This window comes from Notolepis coatsorum (genome assembly GCF_963971535.1).
Source record: "Notolepis coatsorum genome assembly, chromosome: 9".
In the NCBI taxonomy this organism is placed as follows: domain Eukaryota; kingdom Metazoa; phylum Chordata; class Actinopteri; order Aulopiformes; family Paralepididae; genus Notolepis; species Notolepis coatsorum.
In genome coordinates, this window is record NC_140173.1 from 112844912 (window position 1) to 112869413 (window position 24502).

The following is a 24502-nucleotide window of genomic DNA, read 5'->3' on the forward strand; positions in this document are numbered from 1 at the left end:
TCTGGTCTGCATCCCCTTAACAATTGTGTGTAGTGAGCCATACTGTATTGTACCCATTATGCAATCTGGTAATAACGTTTTCAATCAATCAATCAATCAATCAATCAATCAATCAATCAATCACATTTTATTTCACTGGTACACATATTCTATGCATTTACAGTATCTCTGCACTAGATGGCGAGGTTTCCTCGTGTCGTGCTGGGATTTGACGTGTCTCCCTTTCCCAGCCTTCTTTGCACTTCCTGCTTTCCATCGTAGCAGTGTCAGCCGAAACGACAACAAAATGCAATAGTTTTTAGTTCATATGTGGCGAAACCGCGTCAATGACATCGTTGTTCTCACTCGTTTCTACCAAATTACAGTGACGATTCGTATAATGTCATTTCTTAGGACTTGAAGTGTGTTGGAAAACATCAACAATGCAGTTCTCTCCGAGTCCCACCAATGGAGACTTTACGTTCGTCTCGTCGACAGAAGCTGAGGGTAATAATGCCGTGATAGCTTGCCAGCTAGTAGGCCTCAACATATCTACTTGCTCTGAACTTGATTGTGTTTTGTTACAATGGAAGTGATCCTTATTAACGTGTCAGTGGATTTGATCTATCCTTGCATTCGTATCAGTAAAAAGATATAGCTATAACTGTCTGATCAGTGTAGTGCAACGTAGTAGCTAACGTCACTGGCTAACAGTTGCTCCACTAGCAAGGTCCAGAGACATACAGTAGGTTAACGTCAGCCAGCTTGTTTGACAGGTTAGATCAGATGTCATCGGTGGCTTGCTGGCTGTTTAACGTTAGAATAGGCAAAGATACTCCGCTTTAAAGCGAATGAGCTATTTGCATCATGTTGTAATGGGTTGGTGATTCCGATCAACCATTTATCGAGTTATCTTGTAGCCCTTTAAGTCATGAAGCCAGACAGGAAGTGATCTCAAATGACGTTGGTGTTGAAGATCCCTGTGTACATCTTGTAAAATGTTGATATAATATGTGATATAATATTCTTGCTATTCTATTGTGCATTTTGGAATAGTTTTTTTGCATGCATTTTCAAGAAAGGTACAGCTTCCCTGGAACTGTCTGTGTCTTTTCTAATCCACTTCTCCACAGAGCTCAGCGGTACCATTGATGCCCCAGACATTAAACTGAACCTGGGCAATGACGGTGGAAAGGACCCATATGCCACCACGTTTCTGAGGCAACGAGGCTACGGCTGGTTGCTGGAGGTTGAGGAAGATGACAGTGAAGATAATAAACCTCTCCTGTGAGTAAACCTGCTAACAATCTAACTATATTATCCCTGTGTACTCCTTGCACAGAAACTCTGTGTCCCCTTGCTGTGTCAAACATTTGTTGACAATATACTTTGACATCAGTGACCGCCGACCGTTGTTTCTTATTATGAAGCCAGATTTGAGTGATGATTACCCTCTCTAATGGTCTCTGCATCCTGTGTGTGTTTGTGTGAACAGTGAAGAGCTGGACATTGACCTGAAGGATATCTACTACAAGATCCGTTGTGTTCTGATGCCGATGCCCTCCCTAGGCTTTAACCGGCAGGTGGTGAGGGACAACCCTGACTTCTGGGGCCCTCTGGCTGTGGTGCTGCTCTTTTCCATGATCTCCATCTACGGACAGTTCAGGGTGAGTCATTAATGGCTGCTTTTTTATATAGCGCTTTTATCCAAATCGCTTTACAATTTGTTACTCACATTTTACCCATTCACTCACACATTCACACACCGACGGCGGAGGCAACCATGCAAGTTGCCAACCTGCTCATTGGGAGCAATTAGGGGTTAAGTGTCTTGCTCAAGGACACATTGACACGCTGCCCGGGAGGAGCGGGAATCGAACCGGGTACCTCCGGAATGCCAGACGACTGCTCTACCTCCTGAGCCACTGTCGCCCCCCCCCCCCCCTCTCATTACAGACCAAAGACGTTTAGAGAGTCTGTAATGTAATGTCTGGCGTGTGGGTTGGAGTTTAGTAACTTATTATACTGTGAATTTTTCCAGACCTCTCTTGGCAGAGCCTGAGGTGTGGCCAGCACTATCAACTCCTCCCCTGTACACACAGACAATAATTGTAAATAAAGTGCAGTACAATAGTCATATTTTGCCTAGCTGCTTGACAACATTACAGATTCTACCTTTAAAGTTAGAGTGTGCACTTCCTGTCTACACAGCACAGCCAAAGTGTTCCTACTGCTACGGCGGCATTCGAGGCAGATTCTGAGAAAACTCCACCTGTTTTCTACCCAGAAGACAACACTGCTGCTTCCTCATTTGAGATTCAGTGGAGGTTGGAACACTGCATTTTCAGCATTACTGCCACATAGTGGAAAGAGAGATGGGGTTCAGTAACCTCATTACAGAATAAATCAGAGGCTCTTCTAGGTGATGCTATACACATGTGAAAAGTACATTTTTCCTACACTCGTCATAGAAGATCATCTGACTTGAATGGTGTCAGGCATGAGGAACAGGATTTTTCAGTAGTGCACACACTATACATCTCTAAGGTCGCTTTCACACAGGGGCTGTTTGGTCCGGACTTTCAGACCAGAATTCGATAGTCCGGTTTTTCGGGTCTGTGTGAATGCGCATCGAACTCGGTTCGCGGACCAAACAGTCGAACTCTGGTCTGCCTGAAAACGTCGGTCTCGGTTCGGCTTCATCGGACCAAACGCGAACCAAATATAGGAAGTGATTATTATTACCACTGCTCGCAGCACTCACTGCAAAACAAGCACACTGCATCTAATCTCTCTATCTATCTATCTATATATCTGTGCATCTTGGGAAGAAGGAAGAAAAAACGCGGCTTATTATATTATTAATAAAACAGCTACTTGTGGGCACTCATAAAAACACTGTGGTCTACAAGTTGTTTAGCGAGAGGATGGTGGTAATGTGCTTCAATAGTAAGTAAGTAAGTAAGTAAGTAAGTATTTATAAAGCACCTTTCATACATGTCATGTAGCTCAAAGTGCTGTACACAATTATAGGCATATATAACGATAAAAGCAATAAAGTCATAGTGATCAGTTAAGATCAATGTTAAAAAAATAATAATAATAATAATAATAGTAACGTAAAAATGAAAATAACGTAAAAACAGTCATTTGCTTACCAGTTTGGGAGAACAGGTCCGCACAAACATTTCCGCTCAGTGGCAACCGGAAGTGCACTAAACCAATGCACTTGTATGGTAGGTAGCAATGTTTAGGTCTTATAATGCTAGTGTAGTTACGTTTTTATCAGTGGTCATAGTTGGGTCCATAGTGCTTTACCAAGTCCCACGGATCCATCAGTGGCCGTGTATTGTGTGCGTATGTACCCGTTCGCTCATGTGGTCAGTGGCCAGAGTTGGGTCCACAGGACTTATCCAAGTCCCATGGACCCATCAGTGGCCGCGTCTTGTGGTAGAAAGAAAGAAAAAGAAAAACGTATAAAGAAAACAGTCTAAAGTTTGAAAGTTTGGGAGGTCCGCAAAAACACGCCTTCAGCTCAGAAGCTGAGGCGTGTCAAAAACTTTTGAAAAACTGGAGGCGTGTCTCCTATTGTACCCATTCCTTCATCTAAGAAGTTTGAAAGTTTGGGAGGTCCGCAAAAACACGCCTTCAGCTCAGAAGCTGAGGCGTGTCAAAAACTTTTGAAAAACTGGAGGCGTGTCTCCTATTGTACCCATTCCTTCATCTAAAAAGTTTGAAAGTTTGGGAGGTCCGCAAAAACACGCCTTCAGCTCAATAGAACAATGGATCAATGCCATGTCAAAACTCGGCTCCGCTGATCTGGAGGGCTCCGCAGTCCACACACAGACACACACGCACGCGCGCGCGGGATCGCAGCCACACACATTTCCACTGTCCAATAGACAAGCGCCCTTTTCGACCGCGTGACATTGTTCAGAAGGTCTTGGTGCGCTGACAGATTTCTATGTGAATGCAGGCGAACCAAATGAAGAATGCAACAATGTTGCAACTTCACCCCCAGAACCGCACCGAGTCCACCAAAACTATATGTGAAAGCGACCTTACAGACCAGTGTTTCCCCCAGAAAAAGGTTTCTTGGTGTCATGATGGAAAATCATTCACCAGATTATTGATGACCTCACATGGAAATGTCTAGAGCAGAGGTGTCTAAAAGTTTTTCACTGGGGGCCACATACAGAAAAATATACAAAAGGCTGGGCCACTATTAAAGTCAAATGTAGGTAGATTATGCTTGATAAATTCAATATGCTTAAAGAAAAAAAAACAGCCTGGGATGGGTATATTTAAGCCAGTTATGCAAGTTATTGGGGTTGTTAACACATCAACTAATGTTTGTTAGAAAATGTTAGCAACTTGAATTGACTGAATCTATTAAGTATTTGGGCTTGTGAACACATGAATACTGTGTAGTATATTTGAACTCGCCTATAATGGGAACAACGTTGCATCAGAGGAAACTTGGCCTTTTCCAAGCTCCTGTAGAAGTCGGGTAGGGAGAGAAGCTGATGTTGATTCTTCAGAATCATCACTGCATTTCGATAAGTTCTAATTGCAGACTCTCTCTTCCACTTCTTCTGCATCCATCAGGAAGGGAGTCGAGAACAGCTTGATTTCTTTCTCAATGACCGCTTGCAGAGTTCTCAAGTTTAAAGTTTCAAGTTTGTTTTTATTTGTCATGTATAAGGTACATGTACTTTACAGTGAAATGCTTGGTTCTGTATGGGCCCCTGAGAATGTGCTTCATAGGCGGCTAGGTGTTGTAGTGGGCAAGGCACTCGCCACCAATGCAGGAGACGCTGGGTTGAGCCCAGCTCTCTGCATTGCTATCAGCTTGGCTGGTCGTTCATACTAACACAATTGGCAGTGTTAGGGGTGGGAAAGCTGATGGGTGGGGATCGGACGTTGTGGACAGCGACTCCTACAGGTCGGTTGGTGCGCCTGCGCAGCAGAATCAGGAAGCGACGGGGGCGGCGTGTCCCTCCCACGCAGACCCCCGCCACTGAGAGATTGCGCTGTGCAGGTGAAAAGATGCGACGGCTGCTTCCTCGAGTACCGGAGGGGACACGTGATGTAAGGCTTCGTCCACATTGCAGCCGGCTTGTGGGAGGCATGGCCTAACAGCGTTCGAGACAGGGGAGGGTAGAATTGGACGATACGAAATTGGGATGGGAGAAAAATAGAAAATGGGAGAAAAAAAGTAGATAAAAAAAAGAGAATGTGCTTCATACAGTAAAAAAGTAAGTAAAAGCGGAATAACAATATATACAATACAATATACAAACTAAAGTACAACCCAAGTACAATGAGGTACAAATGCAGACAATGTCATTCTGTCATGAGAGATGTGATCACAGACACATATTTCCCCTTTTTAGCAGGAAGTTCGGCCTCTGGAAAAGCACATTTGATTCGGTACAACGTGGGGAAGTGTGCAACATTGAAATTGTGTAGTTGTGCCTCAAAGAGATGAAACTTTGCACAGAATGGATCAAGCTGGTCTTTGCCTGGCAACTCTTGTTCAGTGTGTTAAGATGATCAACTAGAAATGCCAGGTCTGCCAACCATAGAGGGTCACTCAGTTCATGAAGAGGTCGGCCCTTCTCTTGGACCGGTCAATTTAAATTTCTGATCTCGGGGAATAAAACCGCTTCAGCACGGAGCCTCGACTAAGCCAGCACACATCAGAATGATGGAGTACGTCTCTGTATTCCGCATCAACATCAGATGGGAAGAGCCCTCATGCTTGGATTATGTTGACAGTTTTCACAACTGTATTCATCACGTCGTCAAGCTGGACTGTCTTGGCACAGAGAGCTTCTTGGTGGGCTTCTTCACCTCCACTCTCGCACCTTGGTGCACACCATTGAGGCAATTCCTTTGCGCTCGCCTGTCATAGCTGGAGCCCCATCTGTTGTACCTCCACACAGCTTGTTTCATTTAAGTTCCACCTTGTCAATTGCATCTGACACAGCTTTAAAAAAGTCCTTACCCGTTGTTGTGCCCTTTAGGTCAAGCAGCTCCTCTGTAATGCAAAAATTGTCAACTCCCTGCAAAAAAATTAACAGCTGTGTGGTGTCTGTGGCATCTGCATTCTCATCACATGCAATCGAGTAAAAATCAACAGCACTAACTTTATGTGCCACTTGATGTTTTATGTTAGCTGACAAGTCTTCGATTCGACGCACAGCTGTGTTTCTGGACATGCTCACCTTGTTGAATTCTTGCATCTTTTCCGGGCACATTATTCCTCTGACTTTGGTGAGGCACTGTTTTATGAAGTCACCATCTGAGAAAGGTTTCCCATGTTGCGCTATGACCCAGCCTCGTAGCTGGCTATTGTAGCATTTTCTTGTATTATGTTAGCGTGGGAAAACTACTGTTGTTGAGCTAGCACTGCAGAGTCAAAAAGTTAAGCAAATGGCAGCTACCGTGTCAGACATTTTCACCATTTTTCGTATCCTTTGATTAATTTAGTTTTGTGGAGAAACTGCCTTGTTGAAGACGGTAGCTCCACCTGGTGTTAAAACTAAGAAGTACAATACAGTCAATCGCAAGTTTCATGTGTGGACCATATTACATTATATTTTTAGAATTAGCTGCTGGCCAATTCAAAATGGACCACAGGCCGCAGTTGGCCTGCAGGCCGTAGTTTGGACACCCCTGGTCTAGAGCATTTACTTCATTACTGCCTACGCCCATAGTCTAAATCTGCAGCTCCTGGCTCTAACTGAGACCTGGATAACCCCCAATAACTCATCAACACCTGCAGCATTATCTACAAACTATAACTTCACTCACACACCTCGACCTTCCAGACGGGGTGGAGGCACTGCCCTCATGACATCTCCTTCATGGGCTACAAACGTAACACCACTCCCAGAACTGTCACTCTCCTCTCTCGAATATCATGCAGTATCTGTCTCTAATCCTTTCAATCTCACCATTGTTACACTCTACCGCCCTCCAGGTACACTCGATCACTTCACAGATGAGCTGGACATGCTTCTTAGCTCCTTACCGGAAGATGGTACCCCTCTCCTTCTACTGGGCGACTTCAACCTGCCTGACTCATCTCAGTCAGTCATAGTAGTCTCCCTCCTACAATCGTTTGACCTGACTCCCACTGCCATGCCTCCCACCCACAAAGCAGGCAACTCCTTGGATCTCATATTTTCCCGTAACTCCAGCATCATTAACACCACGGTAACTCCCCTACATGTATCTGACCATTCCTTCATATCCTTCTCACTAACTCTCATGCTTAACCGAAAGGTCTTCACCCCAACTCAAACAGTCTCACTCAGACGCAACCTGCCCTCCCTATCCCCCTCCACCCTCTCCTCTGACATACTATCCGCTCTACCTTTGAGTGACACCTTCTCTGCTCTCTCCACAGAGATGGCAACCTCCACCCTCCTTTCAGCCCTTGCAACCTCCTTCGACAAGCTCTGTCCCCTCGTTGAGAAACCTGCCCGCCGTTCCCCACCCAGTCCATGGCTGACAGATCCAGTGAGAGAACAAAGACAGGTCCTGAGAGCAGCTGAAAGGAAGTATAGAAAGTCACGCCTCACTGCTGACATCGACACATATCACAACCTCTTGTTAACATTCTCCAAAACCATCACTAATGCCAAAGCTTCTTTCTTCCACCATAGGATCGAGGCCTCTGCCAAGAATCTTCGCAAACTGCATGCTACCATGTCCTCCCTCCTCACTCCCCCCCCACCCCCCCCTCCCTCATCTTTCTCTGCCGAAGACTTTGCGATCTTCTTTGAGGAAAAAGTGGAGAACATCCGCAGCTCCTTCTCCCAACCCCCACCCATTCCAAATGCTGAATCGAGAACCTCATCCTTCACTCTGTCATCTTTCTCTCCCATTACAGAAGCAGAGACCCTGACACTGGTAACGTCAAACCGTCCGACTACTTGCCAGCTGGACCAGCTACCCTCCCCACTCCTCCAGACCATAGCACCAGACATCCTCCCATTCCTAACTGCAACCATCAACTCCTCACTCAACTCGGGGGTGGTCCCCACCTCCCTAAAACAAGCCAGAGTCACGCCGCTCATAAAAAAACCAACCCTGAACCCTACCGTCATAGGCAACTACCGTCCTGTCTCTCTTCTCTCCTTCCTTTCTAAAACACTTGAACGTGCTGTATCCAACCAACTTACTGCTTATCTCTTACAGAATGACCTCCTAGACCCTAATCAGTCAGGCTTCAGGACTGGTCACTCCACAGAGACAGCCCTCATTGCGGTCACAGAGGCACTTCACTTAGCAAAAGCGAAAGGCCTCTCCTCTGTCCTGATTCTCCTAGATCTATCTGCAGCCTTCGACACAGTCAACCACCAGATCCTCCTTGCGGCCCTCGCAGGAATGGGAGTGGCTGGCTCTGCGCTGACATGGCTGTCATCATACCTCAATGACCGCTCCTACCAAGTGTCATGGAGAGGGACCCTGTCGGCCACCCGCCCCCTGCGGACGGGTGTCCCCCAGGGCTCGGTTTTAGGACCCCTTCTCTTCTCCCTCTACACTAAATCACTGGGTAACATTATCACGTCTCATGGCTTCTCCTACCATTGTTATGCCGACGATACTCAACTCTTCCTCTCCTTCCCTCCCTCAGATATCCACGTCTCTGAGCGGATCTCGGCCTGTCTGTCCGACATCTCAGCCTGGATGACGTCCAACCACCTCAAACTGAACCTAAGCAAAACAGAATTGCTCCACCTGCCGGCCAAATCCTCCCCCCTAACCGACCTTTCAATCACAGTCGAGAATACAGCTGTGACTGCGTCCCCGACCGCCAAGAACCTTGGTGTTGTCCTCGACGACCAGTTGAACTTCTCTGCTCACATCGCAGCGACGACCAGAACCTGCCGATTCCTCCTGAGCAACGTCAGAAGGATACGCCCCTTCCTGACAAAAGAAGCCACCCAACTCCTCGTCCAATCAACAGTCATCTCCCGCCTCGACTACTGCAATGCACTGCTCGCTGGCCTCCCGGCCACTGCCACTAAGCCTCTTCAACTCATTCAGAACGCAGCGGCCCGCCTGATCTCAAACCTACCGAAGTCGGCCCATGTCACCCCACTTCTTAGGGACCTGCACTGGCTCCCCATTGCTGCACGAATCCGCTTCAAGGCCCTCGACCTAGCATACCGTGCGGCAAAGGGAACCGCTCCCGCCTACCTCCGGTCAATGGTCTCTAACTACACACCCTCAAGACCCCTACGCTCTGCATCTTCTGGCCGCCTCAGACCTACTCCTATCCAAGCTCCGGGAGGGTCATCAAAGAGAAGTCGCCTATTCTCAGTCCTTGCCCCACAATGGTGGAATGAACTACCCACCCCAGTTAGGACAGCCGAATCACGTCCAATCTTTCGCCGTCGACTAAAGACGCACTTCTTCAACCATTATCTGAAAAAAAAAAAAAAAAAAAAAAACAATAAAAAAATCTAACCCTAACTAACCGTACTGTCATGCACTTGTCCTAATAAACTAACCTACACTGTAGCACTCAACACTTTGATGAACATTGTTGCTCAGCTGATAGAGTTGTGCCCTTCCTGATGGCTTGTCGTACAGAACTTGTAAGTCGCTTTGGATAAAAGCGTCAGCTAAATGACTAAATGTAAATGTAAATGTAAAGATGGCTGCTGTGTCTCTCATGTGATTACAAAACATATAACGCTTTTTTGGGTTGAAACTGATCTGGAACCAAACTTAGATAATGCAATATTAAAAACTACAATGAAACCAGTACAAATGAAAGGTGGGTGGATGTGCTCCCCTGTTCAACCCTCAGGGAACACACTGCTGCGGACGGTCTGTAAGCCTTTGATAAGGTTTAGGACTTTAGGTAAAATGTTGTGGTCAGTTGAGGTCATATACTGCATGACTCTGTAATGTATAATATAATATGATTCATCAAGAGCAAAATAAAGTATTGATCTTTTTATTTTTGTATCAATAACTTTTTCTTGTATAATTTTAGCAATAAAACAATATAAATGACAGTCAAGTGATTCAGGAAAAATATGAATTGAATAATATTATTGACTAATGTCACACCTAACCATTAATACACTATGATTTGGTAGATTACTAATGTTTTCTGCTCTAAATGCGTGCACTCCTGTACCGTTAAACTGCTCCTGCTTTCATATTTCCCAAGGTTGTATCATGGATAATCACCATCTGGATAATTGGATCACTAACAATCTTCTTGCTGGCCCGTGTTCTTGGTGGCGAGGTAAGTTAGAGGTTAAGTCGCTCATAATCAAACCCTTCAGATGAAGATCCATATAACTCCCGTTTTGAAATGTGTTGGACAGCCTGTGTATTTGCAGGTGTTAAGCCAATCCAGAAATCACTTTTAATTCATTGACCGCTAGAGCGGCACCGCTTTAATCAATGGGAGGAGTGGGAGATTTGCGAGTGCTTAAAATATATCTTAAATTATGGCTATGGGTCTAATACACTCGTCGATTATCAGTGAGTTGCTTGCAGTCAACATGTACGAAATGGGGCGGCTAGGTGGCGCAGTGGCCAAGGCGCTCGCCACCAACGCAGGAGATGCTGGGTTCGAGCCCAGCTCTCAGCGTTGCTACCAGCTTGGCTGGTCGTTCATACTAATACAATTGGCAGTATTAGGGGGTGGGAAGCTGGTGGGTGGGGATCGGATGTTGTGGACAGCGACTCCTACAGGTCGGTTGGTGCGCCTGCGCAGTAGAATCAGGAAGCGACGAGGGCGGCGTGTCCCTCCAACGCAGACCCTCGCCGCTGAAAGATCGCGCTGTGCAGGTGAAAAGATGCGACGGCTGCCTCCTCGAGTACCGGAGGGGTCACGTGATGTAAGGCTTAGTCCACATTGCAGCCGGCTTGTGGGAGGCATGGCCTAACAGCGTTCGAGACAGGGGAGGGTAGAATTGGACGGGAGAAAAATAGAAAAATGGGGAGAAAAAGTAGAACATGTACGAAATGGATTGATTTTTCATCTGTACATTTCCGTTTTATACCGTTTTGAATAAGAGTATAGTTTTGGTGATTTCTAGTAATTCCAGAGAAAGACGCGATAATAGCCCTTTAGTGGAATACACAAAACACGTTGTCATTTTTCGGCTGATTATCGAATCTTCCTGAAATCGGCGCTAGATCATACTTATTATCCTTCCTCGTGCACGCATGCAATGTTGTTTAGACCGGCGCGCCACTCTCCTCCCACCCAACGGAAAACAGCCACACATACACACACAGATACAGCGTCGATTGGGTAGAAATACATATCAGATCAACGATCAAATTTATATATAATGTTCTTACCTTGTATCTGATGTAATGCAAAAGAAATAATCCAATTATCTGATCGCCATTTGAAGTACTGGGCGCGGAGGTCCGTGCCACGTTCAACAGCATTGCATATGAGGGGGGGGCGCAGATGTATCGTTGAAATCAGGTTACCTCGCCTGATTATTTAAACCACGCCCACACGGCTTGGATCGTCCCAGAAAAAAAACTATACCATTCCCAGTGAAGTGCAATACCAGCCGGAAGGCGTAAGATAAGATAAGATAAGATAAGATAACATAGTACTTTATTAATCCCCTTGGGGAAATTCCAATGACACACACATACAGCTCAACGTGTCATTAATAATAACATCACAATCATTACATTTTTAGAGTAACAACGGCACAGCATAAATTCAACAGACAAGTACATTTGTTGACACATGTCATCTACAGAAGGCCTGAGACGCCGTATGCGATAGTCGGCAGCAACAACACTAAGTAGTAAAACAAGATGTCGTGGAGGGAGGGATGGAGAGAGGGATGGAGGGAGGGAGGGGAGGGATGGGGGAGGCTGGGGGACAGGAATTGGGTTATGAAACAGTCTTAGGGCCCCCCCTCCAACGTGCGTAGGAGGCAGCCATCCAGATAAGGCATCAGCGCCAGGCATACTCGCAGGAGGGAGGAATGGGTAGAGAATGGGGGGGTGGAGGGAGGGGGCGGTATTTGCCCTTTTGCGGGCTCAGACCCATTCCCAACGATAACATCAGGCTGGATAGATGAAAATGAATGGATATCGCTAATAAAAGAAATAACGATTAAAACCCGACTATACTCGTGATTGGCGCCGAGCGGTCGGCGAGTTAACCCGACTATCATCGGGTCTGGCGTCCAATGAGTTAAGAGCGACTGTGAGGCGTTATCTGAAACCACTCTTACTGTCTTTTACAGTGAATGTACATAACACTTCCAACTCACCATCTTTAGATAATTAGGTTTGAAAACACTGTTCATCTGAAAACCCAGAACAGATTAACATGGTCTAGGGCTGAGCCCAAAGGTTCGAACGTTTGGACCTTCGTTCGTTATGTTGGCATTCGAATTCTAAAACAACATTTGAATAAATTTTTTTTTATTTATTTTTTTTATTTTTATCCACTTTTTCTCCCCATTTTCTATTTTTTTCCCCTCCCAATTTCGTATTTCCAATTCTTCCCCCCCGTCTTGAACGTTGCTAGACTATGCCTCCCACTGGTCGGCTGTAGTGAGGATAGAAGCCTTGCATCACGTGTCCCCTCCGGTACACGAGGAGGCAGCCTGTCGCATCTTTTCACCGCAGCAGCTCGAACTCTGTGGCGAGGAGTAACGAGTGGGAGGCTCATGCTGCCCCCGATACTTCCTGTTTCCGCCGCACCGGCGTCACCCAACCGACCTGTAGGAGTCGCTGTCCACGGCGTCCAATCCCCACCCACCGGCTTTCCCACCCTCTAACACTGCCAATTGTGTTAGTATGACGGCCGGCCAAGCCGGTAGCGACGCAGAGAGATGGGCTCGATACCAGCATATCCTGCGTTAGTGGCGAGCGCCACGAGAATTAATATTTTTTTTATAAATAAGGGGCGGCGCAGCGGACATTTGGCTCGTCACCAACGCAAGAGACACCGGGTTCGACTCCGGCTGTCGGCGTTGCCTCCGGCTTGGGCCGGCCGTCATTAACTCAATTGGCAGAGTTAGCGGGTGGAAGTCGATGGGTGGTAATCTGGACGTTGTGGACAGCGACTCCTACAGGTCGGTTGGGGACGCCTGCACAGCAGACAGGAAATGGCGGGGGTAGTGTGAGCCTCCCACATGTTACACCTCGCCAATGAGAGTCCGCGCTGGCAGGTGAAAAGATGTTACGGGCTGCCTCCTCGTGTATCGGAGGGGACGCGTGATGCAAGGCTTCTATCCTCCCCACAACCGGCCAGTGGGGGGCATATGCGAGCAACGTTCAAGACAGGGGAGGGGAGGGCAGCTAAGTGGCACAGTGGGCAAGGCGCTCACCACTAATGCAGGAGATGCTGGGTTCGAGCCCAGCTCTCGGCGTTGCTTCCGGCTTGGCTGGTCGTTCATACTAATACAATTGGCAGTATTAGGGGGTGGGAAAGCCGGTGCGTGGGGATCGGACGTTGTGGACAGTGACTCCTACAGGTCGGTTGGTGCGCCTGTACAGCAGAATCAGGAAGCAACGTTGCTCCTCGCCGCTGAGAGATCGCGCTGTGCAGGTGAAAAGATGCGACGGCTGCCTCCTGGTGTACCGGAGGGGACACGTGATGCAAGGCTTCGTCCACATTGCAGCCGACCAGTGGGAGGCATGGTCTAACAACATTCGAGACAGAGGAGGGTAGAATTGGATAATACGAAATTGGGATGGGAGAAAAATAGAAAATGGGGAGAAAAAGTAGATTAAAAAAAATAAAAGGACAGGGGAGGGGAGAATTGGCACAATGGAATTGGGATGGGAGAAAAATTGAAAAAGAGGAGAAAAAAGTGGATCAAATTATTTTTAAATATATATATATATAAAACAATTTAATAGTTTTATGTGTCTATTCATTCTGTTTAAACCAATGGGGTTTTTCTTCACAGTTGCAGATAAAGATTAGGCTACACTAATATTATAGTGTTCAAACTGATGAGTTATATTCATTAAAGAAAGTTGATTTAATAATAAAAAAAATACTAATTTATTCACTTTATTCAAATTGAGGATTTAGTTTGAGGATATTTATTTAAAAAAGAAAATAGATTTCTTTTTAGACTGTTTTTTTTATTATAAAAAAACGAAGGTTTGAACTTCCGTTCGAAAAACCCTGACGAAGTTCAAATCCCAAAAACAGTCTTCGGGGACAGCTCTACTGACATCAGAGTGATTTGTAGTTTCAGTGTAGTACGTATCATAAGTTTGAATTGCTGTCTCCTTCTCTCAACCAGGTGTCTTATGGCCAAGTCCTGGGTGTGATTGGATACTCTCTTCTCCCGCTTATTGTTATATCCCCACTGCTTTTAGTGATCGGGGGGTTTGACATGGTTGCTACACTAATAAAGGTGAGTCGGTGACCTCAGATGTCTTCTGCTTTTCATGTCAACAAAAAAATGGTTTCATAGCAAATATTAGAAACAGAATCTGAAGTATCTCTTATACTGTAATATACAGAGACGGTGGTTCTCAGCTAAATTTGCACCAGGACCTAAATTTGACGTCGCCCATGGCATCATGAATCTTAATAAATCTATATGTATATTAACACTTTGATTGCCAGCCATTGTGCCCATCCTTATGCCCAGTCTGCCAGTGCTGTAACCCTATGGAGATGTTTACCTTCTTTGCAGGGCTATAACTTTTTAAGTATTATAGCTATATCGACATTACTATGGCCCATTCAACATCGGGTATCTATCGTTCCGGATGTGGGAACGTTATATTTTTTCATTCATACATTGTTGTGTTAGTAGTTAGTACCGTCGAGAATATAAGTATGTTTTTAAGGTTTTCTGCAGTAATTCCTAAAACGCGAGTTATAGGCCCTGACGCATATGATAGATTATTGATTGACTCTGAGAGAATTGCCGAATACATAATATACATACACAAATGTTCTAGAACATTGGTCATGACATCATACGGTGACATCACCCATGTTCTAGAACGTTCGGCTATGACATCACCACAAATGTTCCAGATTGTTCCGGCGGAACTAATGTTCCTAACAATAGTTCCGTGGGTGAATTATGTACCATTACAATCACTACACAAGCCCCCCCCAGAATTCACCCATGGTCAAAATCTCCACGGTGGGGAGAGACAACGACCCGGCCGCGGCGTGTGCGGGAAACCAGGGGTGAGGAGGGAGGGGGCACAGACGTCGACGAGGTCACCGGCGACTCAGTCGTAGGCGGGTCCCGGGGTAACTGCGGCCGGCCTCGGCGGTGGGAAAAGGCCAGCTCCAAGGGCTGGGAAACGTCTACGTGGGCGGGCTTAATCTTGTCGTGGTTGTACCCCGCCTCAAAGGCGAGCCTTCACCAGTCCTTAGGGACCTGTGGGCTAGGATGTCCGGTGGAGAGGTCACACAGCAGCGTCGGACCCGAGTCACCAATCGCGACGTCCTCCAGGCGTAGACTGGAATCTGCCGTCCTGAGGGCCTGGATGTTGTGGTCGGAGGCCTGTTCCGAGCCCATGTTGACGTAGTCGAGGTCTGGCTGTACAGCTCCGATGGCGACTCCGGAGAGGCAGTCTGCGACTACGTTGGGCTTCTCGGCGACGTGTCGCATATCCGCGGTGCACTCGGAATCGTACGTGAGCTGTTGCTGTTGTCGTGCCGTTTGTGGTCGGTGAAAGCCGTAAGAAGGCCGCCGTATGTCGCCTCATCGCGGACACATGCAAACGAAGCCTGTGTCTGCGCATTAGCCATGTCTAATGTCCACAAGGAGCCTGTGTGCACCCAGGAATTTTTTTTTTTTTTTTTATATTATCTTTTTCCTCCTTTTCTTTTTCCGTTTTTCTCCCATCCCAATGTTAGTCGTTATGCCAATTCCCAATCCCCTTCCTGGTCGTTGCGCACTCTACCCCCTACCGTTGGTCCGGGAGGGCGGAGACTCGCATGCTTCCTCCGACACATGTGTACCCAGTGTGCGTGCCGGGGCTCCACTTCACTGGTCAAATACCTTACTCGTGAGTAGTACGTCCGTTGATAAAGAAAAGCAAGGTCCACAGGGTAAAGTTCTAGAATGTTCGGTTATGACATCATCCAGCTACATCATGAATGTTCCAGAACGTTCTATCATGATGTCACGCCAGGGTTCCAGAATGTTCTATGTTCTAGAAAGTACTATTATGACATCGCCACAAACGGTCCAGAAGGTTCTATGTTCTAGAAAGATCTATTATGACATCACCACAACGCTCTAGAACAGTGGTTCTCAAACTTTTTACACAAAGTACCACCTGAGAACGTAGCTGGCTCTCCAAGTACCACCATATGACCGGCGTTAAAATACAGTCTATTCAGCTATGCACAGTTCACGCAGGAGGCAAATGTATTCCTAATACCATTATTTATTGTTAACTTTTGTCAGACACAGCCACAATGTACAAAGGGATAGCACTAGAACTAGCAAACGCTTCCACACAACTCATACAATGCAAGGGGCATTGAGAACATAATAACTAACATTCTCACATAGCAAGTGAGAAAATTAAGAACAACTGTATTTCAGCAAATGTACTTAATTCTCTCTCTATCTCTCTCTCTCTCTCTCTCTCTCACACAGCAAGCAATTGTCCGTCATTCTCTCTCTCACACACTCACACACACACACACACACACACACACACACACACACACACACAGTTTGACCATCACGTCTTCATTCAAGGACAAGCTTCAAACAGACACAACCCCCCCCCCCACATTAATCTGGTGTTATCACTGAGGCTGGAATCACTTCTTAATGACAGATGGACACACACACACACAGTTTGACCATCACGTCTTCATTCAAGAACATGCTTCAAACAGACACAACCCCCCCCCCACACATTCATCTGGTGTTATCACTGAGGCTGGAATCACTTTTTAATGACAGATGGACACACACACACACACACACACACACACACGAGGAGCAGGGAGCGTCTAGACCCTCTTCGGAGCGCCGGTCAGGCCAATATTTTTTTCTTTTTTGCTTTTTTGTAAATGTTTTCAAGTACCACCAGCAGTACCACCAAGTACCACTAGTGCGCGTACCACAGTTTGAGAACCACTGCTCTAGAAGGTTCTAGGTTCCAGAAGGCCCTATTATGACAAATACGACGGTTCAATGACTATCTAAATCCAATCAATATTAAACCTTCACGGAATACAATAACCGAAATATATATAGCTTCGGCTCTTACACCCAGCCCACCGCTTCTTTTCACCTGGCAGCGCGGACTGTCACTGGGAGAGTGTAACGTGTGGAAGGTCACACTACCTCTCCTAGATCCTTCCCTTGCTGTGCAGGCGCCCCGACCGAACTGTAGGAGTCGCTGTTTACAACGACCAGGACCCACCCTCGCCGGGTTTCCCACCCTCTAACACTGCCAATTGTGTTAGTATGACGGTCGGCCAACCCGGAAGCACCACAGCTAGATTCGATCCCACTGTCTCTGTGGTGGTAGACAGGCGCTTAGTCCGCTGCACTACCCAGCCGCCGGCGTGTGCCTTTTTAAACAATTCGTTTTTTGTAAGAAATTTAAATTGTTGACAGGCTAAGTCTACAAAACTATTTTCTAACATATGGCACTCTTACCTGAATGTAAAATAATAGGGTCCTGCAAAATACCTCTGTGGTAAAATGACAGAAAGAACAGAAGAAAAGATAGGGTTTAGATGCCAATAGGCCAGGGAATGAGGACAGTCATATTGAAGATATCCAGTGACTTATGTGTTCATCAGATGTAAGTAATGCAATGCAATAAATAAGAGAAATGTATTTAGATGTTTGTGTCTGGTATAAGGTTTATGATATATATTATACAGGTATATATATTTATTTTTTAATGTTATTCGTTTAGTTTATTTGACAAGGACAATGCACAATAAATATATTGCACCAGATTTAGCTACAAGTTAATCTACTTATTTTGTCAACAGTCCCGAGGCACCCACTTTTGGGTCATGACCCAAACCACTGATCTAGGATGAGTTCTTATATATTATATATACATACACACAGCAACTTTGATTATATGTCATAAGTAGTGGTGGGACTCGATTAAAAAATGTTATCGAATTAATTCAAGACTTTATAGTTAATTAATCGAAATTAATTACATTTTTATCGCATATCAATATTTGATGCGAAAAGCAAAAAAATGCAATTCAAATTAATGTTGGTATACGAGTGAATCAATAAATATACATTATACATACGTTTAAGCAGCAAAATCCTGTATTAGCTACTACACACACCAACAGATCAATGCCATTTTTAACAAAGTGCAGCAATTTTAGGAATAATATATATATATAGCGCAAAGGACATTTTGTAAACTCAAGCACTTTCGAGGTAAAAGTAAAACGCAGTACTTTCAAGTACATTCCAGAACAGTTGACCATTGAAAAAAAAAAACTCTTGATTGATCTCAATTTCTCTTATTTAATTTTTTTTATGAACAAACCAGAATAAGAAAAAATGTATGTGATAAAGTCCCAGCCCTAGTAATAAGACATAAGAGATATGTCCTCCGCCCTCATACCCAAGCCTATCCAAAGGGGGGCTCTGGGGCCCAGCTGCTGGGGGGGGGGGGACGTTCTGGGGCCCAGCTGCTAGGGATGTGGCATGGAGGCCAGCAATAGATGTATGTTCATCCCATATATAAGATTTTCTTTTGAATAAAGACAGTGATGATCATCACTCATTAAAACAAAACATTACACACTTGATTTATTTGTAGCCCATTACTTAGTTTATAGCATACTTTACATACCGGTACATTTTGTGTGTTTGTGTATGACTACGTAGCCCCTCACACTGAGCATGTCTCTTTCAGTTTGCATGTGTGTAGGTAAGAGAGAGAGAGAGAGAGCACATGCGTTTGAGTTAACCACGTTTGGGGAGGGCCAGGTTATACTGAGCAAACATACACTTAGGCTCATCAACACTTCTATTTACATCATCCCAACAAACATTGCCCCTCACACTGAGCATGTCTCTTTCAGTTTGCATGTGTGTAGGTAAGAGAGAGAGAGAGAGAGCACATGCGTTTGAGTTAACCACGTTTGGGGAGGGCCAGGTTATACTGAGCAAACATACACTTAGGCTCATCAACACTTCTATTTACATCATCCCAACAAACATTAACTCTCAGAATCAACATCATCATAAATGATGTAGATGTATAAATGTATAGATGTAGCAGTACTGTCTATCTGTATGTCGTGTGTGTCATATATGTTATGATGAATTGAAAATGGGGGACCCTGATGTAAACAAGACGAAAGTCTTTCTCTGGTCTGCATCCCCTTAACAATTGTATGTATTGAGCTGTACTGTACTGTACCCATTCTGCAATCTGTTAATAAAGTTTTCAATCAATCAATCAATCAATCAATCAATCAATCAATCGTCAACATCATCTAAATGAAAACGGCCTGTTCAGCAGTTGAGAAATAAATTGTATCAACAATTATGGGATAAAGGAATGGCTGCTCCTGCTGCCTTGAATCGGCATGCATGGTTATTTGAAAATGCATCGCAACCACCACCAATAGTCTCAGCTATGCAAAATAACTACATTACTACTACTGCCATTACTACTACTACCATTACTGCCACTACTACTACCACCACATTATTACTACTGTAGTACTACCACTACATTACTACTACTGCCATTATTACTACTACTGCCATTACTACGACTGCCATTACTACTACTACTACTGCCATTACTATTACTGCATTACTATTACTACTGCCATTACTATTACTGCATTACTATTACTACTGCCATTACTACTACTGCCATTACTATTACTGCATTACTACTACTACTACTGCCATTACTATTACTGCATTACTTTTACTACTGCCATTACTACTACTGCCATTGCTATTACTACATTACTATTACTACTGCTATTACAACTACTAATACTACTACTGCTATTACTACTACTGCCATTATTACTGCCTTTACTACTACATTACTACTACTACAACTTTACTACTACTACATTACTACTACTGCCATTACCACTTCTACTACATTACTGCTACTACCACCACCATTACTACTACAACTATACTGCCATTACTACTACTACCACCACCACCATTACTACTACAACTATACTGTCATTACTACTAATTCTACTGCCATTACTACTCCTGCTGCTATTACTACTACCATTACTACTGCTATTACTACATTACTACTACTGCCATTACTACTACTAGTCATTAATACTACTACTATTACATTGCCATTACTACTACTACTATTACATTACTACTACCATTACTACTACATTACGTATACTACCTCCATTACTACTGCTGCCATTACTACTACCATTACTACTACTGCTTCCATTACTACTACTGCTATTAGTACTACTATTACTACCTCCATTACTACTACTATATTACTACTATTACTGCCATTACTACTAATACTACTGATAGTGCACTTACCTTAGGTATAACTTAAAAATATGGATTATCTGCTTACTATTTTACGTGAATGGGTGTAATAAGTTATTATTCTCTCTTCATCTTACAGCTCTTTGGAGTGTTCTGGGCTGCTTACAGCGCTGCTTCCCTGCTTGTTGGGGATGAATTCAAAACGAAGAAGCCGCTTCTCATTTATCCCATTCTCCTTTTGTACATCTACTTCCTGTCACTATATACTGGTGTGTGATGGGACAAACGGCTACTGTGGACCTTTCGTTGGATACTGACCCAAAACCATTGTGAAAAGACACACGGATCTATTCCACAATGAAAATAAGGAGCATGGATTTTTTTTTTAAGTCTTTCTTTCTTCTTATTTTAACTCTGTTACAATCCTAGACAATGGGATATAGGGTGTATGTTAAATCGGTGTATATAATTGTATCCCTTATGTCTGTGCTCAATAATGATAATACAAAAATATATATCAGCAGGTTTTACAGGCTAAACCTCAGTATCCAGATTTCTATTCTCATTCACACGTGCACATTACAACCCATGTGCCCAAGCAATTAGCATAATGTAAAATGATTGTCACTATTTCATGAAGGTGGTATGTCTGCTATTTGTAATGATGGAAGGGTTGCATACTAATCATTTGTGGGATTTCTTTTTCCAGTGAAGAATGTGGTGCCAAATATCTCTTGTGTATATGTTCGATTTGAACAGAGAATTGAAGAGTAGCGTCACCACACCCCAGAGTGAGGTCTCCCCTGTTTGTTTAGGAAGGGAGAGGGGTTAGCAAGCATACTGTTTTGCATTGTTATGCACTGTTATGCAGCATTAATAGTGGCCATTTATACTTTTTATTTTTTACAAAATTGTATTTCTTAACTTATGGATTCCAGCCTGGATAGGTGGGTTTTAGACGGGGCAGTTTGAGTGAAATAAAGCATTGTCTACAAAATTTGGGTGCCTTTAATTGCCTTTTGTTGAGTTGTGTTTAATGTTGTGTTTAACAGCCCGCAATTCCTTCTTGTTGACAAACCACACCTGTCAAGATACAACATTTTACCATTTACTAAGCGTATCAGCTAACACACATTATCACATGTCCTTTACACAACTATCATTAAAATAGTGTGCATACATACATCAGTGAGTCTGTCATCACAAGTCTAGTAATGATTATGATGGCTAGTTTTATTTGCAAAATATCAAACCATTTCCACCTTAGTGTATGTAGAATAGACCATTACCATAGCTATAATAACTGAACTATTTGAGTTTGTAGCAGACGGGCGGCTTTAATAATGACCTATCCGCGACCACTGACTGACAGAACATTGGAACATGCAGCAGAGTCACACACTACGTTGTTATCGTAGCGCACTTGCCGCCGGGTATCGCGTGAGCTCGTGCGGCCGCTACGCTAGCTCCGTTCACCTGACGTCCATCTGACAGAGAGAGAGCGGCGCTCGGAGTTCTCCGGTACTGATGGTGAATAGTAGCTACAGCTGCGGTAACGGGCGGAGGAGCAGAAGCCGCAGAAGAGGAGAGTCAGCAGTGGCAGATGAGTGGTAGTTCGGGGTTAGTCTTTTAGATTGACCAATATTACTTGTATCAACGGAGTTCCATAAAAACACAAGAGAAGGGAAGGGGAGAAATAAAGAAAGATGGCGGCCGCGGCCTCGCCGGGCTCCCCCTCCTCGGACTGGGTTGTGCTGAGAGACGGCTGCCTGCGCTGCGACGAGCAGGGCCTGCGGAGCCTCTCCTACCACCCGGCCCTCAACGCCATCCTGGCCGTCACCAGCCGGGGCAGCATTAAGGTGATCGACGGCACGTCGGGGGCGATTCTCCAGGCGTCAGCTTTACACGGTGAGTGACATGAACCTTGTTATCGTTTTGACAAATCAAACACCTGGTTGTCAACAGTCGCCGAACACGGAACACGCAGCAGGGTAACCTTAGCTAGCTAGCTGCCAAGCCCCTGTCTGTTGGGCCTCGTTAGTCAGCATCTGTTTAACTGCGAATACAGCGGATCATCTGACGTTTGCAGAGGCACAACCCCATCTTTATGTGTTGATCTGTGTCTGACCGGATTAAAGCTGTTGTTACTTCGAAGCTAATGTTGGCTAACGTTAGCCATAATCGCATCATGACATAGCATGTGAGCTAACTGAGCTAACGGTAGCCCGACGGTCGTTAGCCTAGCAATTTAGCAGGAGAGCTATTCCAATGTTACACCATATTTAGCTTATGCAGTTGCTATGATGCTTCCCAACTCGAAATCATAGGCTTAACGAATGGCCTTTACTTAACAGTGTTGTTGCTGTGTAGCTCACTGTAGCTAACTTTAACATCTGTGTTGGTAAATACAGGGAAGGACAGTTTCACTTGCTAGCCGCTATAATCTAGCATCATTTAGTGTTGCAGCAGATCCTACACACTGACTCCTGTAACGTTATATAAATTAATATCCTGTTGAATATGACATGACTTGGGTACAGATTTGGAAATGTGGTAACAGACAGTCCCAACAGCTAACGACAGCTTGCTAATTTAATGAAACGTGACACATTAATGTAATCTAGTTACGTTAGGTTACAGCTTGATTGATTGAAAACTTTATTAACGGATTACAGAATGGGTACAGTACAGCTCAATACACACACTTGTTAAGGGGATGCAGACCAGAGAAATACTTTCGTCTTGTTTACATCAGGGTCCCCCATTTTCAATTCATCAGGAATTGAGGAATTATTATATAAATGATTACATACACAAAGCATTCATTTGCTATTTGAATGTGTTAAATGTCTCAAGATGATTATCTTCATCTTGGTTATGTGGAGTGTGGAGCTCGAGGATTGTACAGGATTTATGATTTGGAGTATCCTCCTGCACACAAGTTTGTCACGATGGTTCGGTTTGCTGTCTTAGTCTTGACGTTGTACAAAAAAGACACATTTGGCCAATGTAATGTTAATTAATTTCACAATTCAAAGCTTGACTTGTCAGTATTAATTCATGATGGTCCTGGAAATGTGAGGAAGGGTACGGGTCATACCCCTGGAGGCTATATGCTAAATTCTTTGTTGAACAGTTTGTTGATAGTAAATAGTGTTATCCAACAGTATTGTTTAGATATATCGTTCTTGTCAACTTTGGTAGTTTGTGTGCAGACCTATGTGTTTGATATGTTGTTGGGGCTCTCTGGACAGGTCCTTGGTAAAGGACAGAATCAAATGACAGCCTAAGACACAGCCTCTTTACGAAGGCAAGCCCATTAGAAAATGGATATCTTGTCCTGGGATCGAATGGCCCAGAGGACTTGTCTTCGAACCTGCTATCCTCATAATCCACTTATTTGACCATGTTAATATTTGAGAGAAGTTGATACTGTTGATACGAGGCAGACAACTGAAATATAAATATTTCCTGGTACTACACTTCCCAATATTGTTTCCCTTAGGCTTTGCTTTAATTTCTGCATCCATGAGATTATCCAAATTTTGCCAGCTCACCTAGTCACCTACACTCTACTATACCAAACACTAATTTGTCCTATTCTATAAAATAGATTGTGTACTATATATAATATAACAGACATGCATCCAGCATTGTGTCCTAACGTCTCTGCTCTAACACCCCTGACATTGCTTGTTGCGGTGTTGGATCTCCCAGCTAAACCAGGGGGCCGTGTCAGGTGTCAGTACTTCCCTGCGGTGGACAAGGTGCTTTTTGTGGACGACTATGCGGTGGGATGCAGGAAGGATCTGAATGGAATCCTGCTGCTGGACACCGCGCTGCAGGCCCCTGTTGCCAAGCCAGAGGACATGGTCCAGCTGGAGGTCCCCGTCACCGAGGTAAGAGCCCACGTTCCTTCTACTTTAATGGACCTACCTCAAACCCCGCCCTTTTTGCTTGATTCTCCATTCACAACTATTGCTTCCCTCGGGAAGCAACAGTAGTGTTTGGAGGATCAAGAAAAGAGGGCAGGGCTTGAG

The 24502-nt window shown here is 44.6% G+C and overlaps 2 protein-coding genes across 6 annotated transcripts in view; both read left to right on the forward strand.

Moving 5' to 3' along the window:
• Positions 1-247: 247 nt before the first annotated feature.
• yipf4 (Yip1 domain family, member 4) lies at positions 248-21461 on the forward strand. Its single transcript, XM_084322158.1, has 6 exons — positions 248-486; positions 1113-1266; positions 1475-1646; positions 10181-10258; positions 14268-14381; positions 20602-21461. The coding sequence occupies exons 1-6, from the start codon at positions 423-425 to the stop codon at positions 20737-20739; spliced, it is 720 nt and encodes a 239-aa protein (XP_084178284.1). The 5' UTR covers positions 248-422; the 3' UTR covers positions 20740-21461.
• A 514-nt stretch (positions 21462-21975) lies between these two features.
• Positions 21976-24502, forward strand: part of birc6 (baculoviral IAP repeat containing 6) — a 384970-nt gene continuing 382443 nt past the window's right edge. For all 5 annotated transcript variants that reach the window (XM_084322229.1, XM_084322232.1, XM_084322231.1 and 2 more), the window contains exons 1-2: positions 21976-22370; positions 24180-24361. In XM_084322229.1, the coding sequence (XP_084178355.1) occupies positions 22169-22370; positions 24180-24361 (384 nt within the window). In that variant the 5' untranslated portion in view covers positions 21976-22168. The remainder of the gene's footprint in view (positions 22371-24179; positions 24362-24502) is intronic.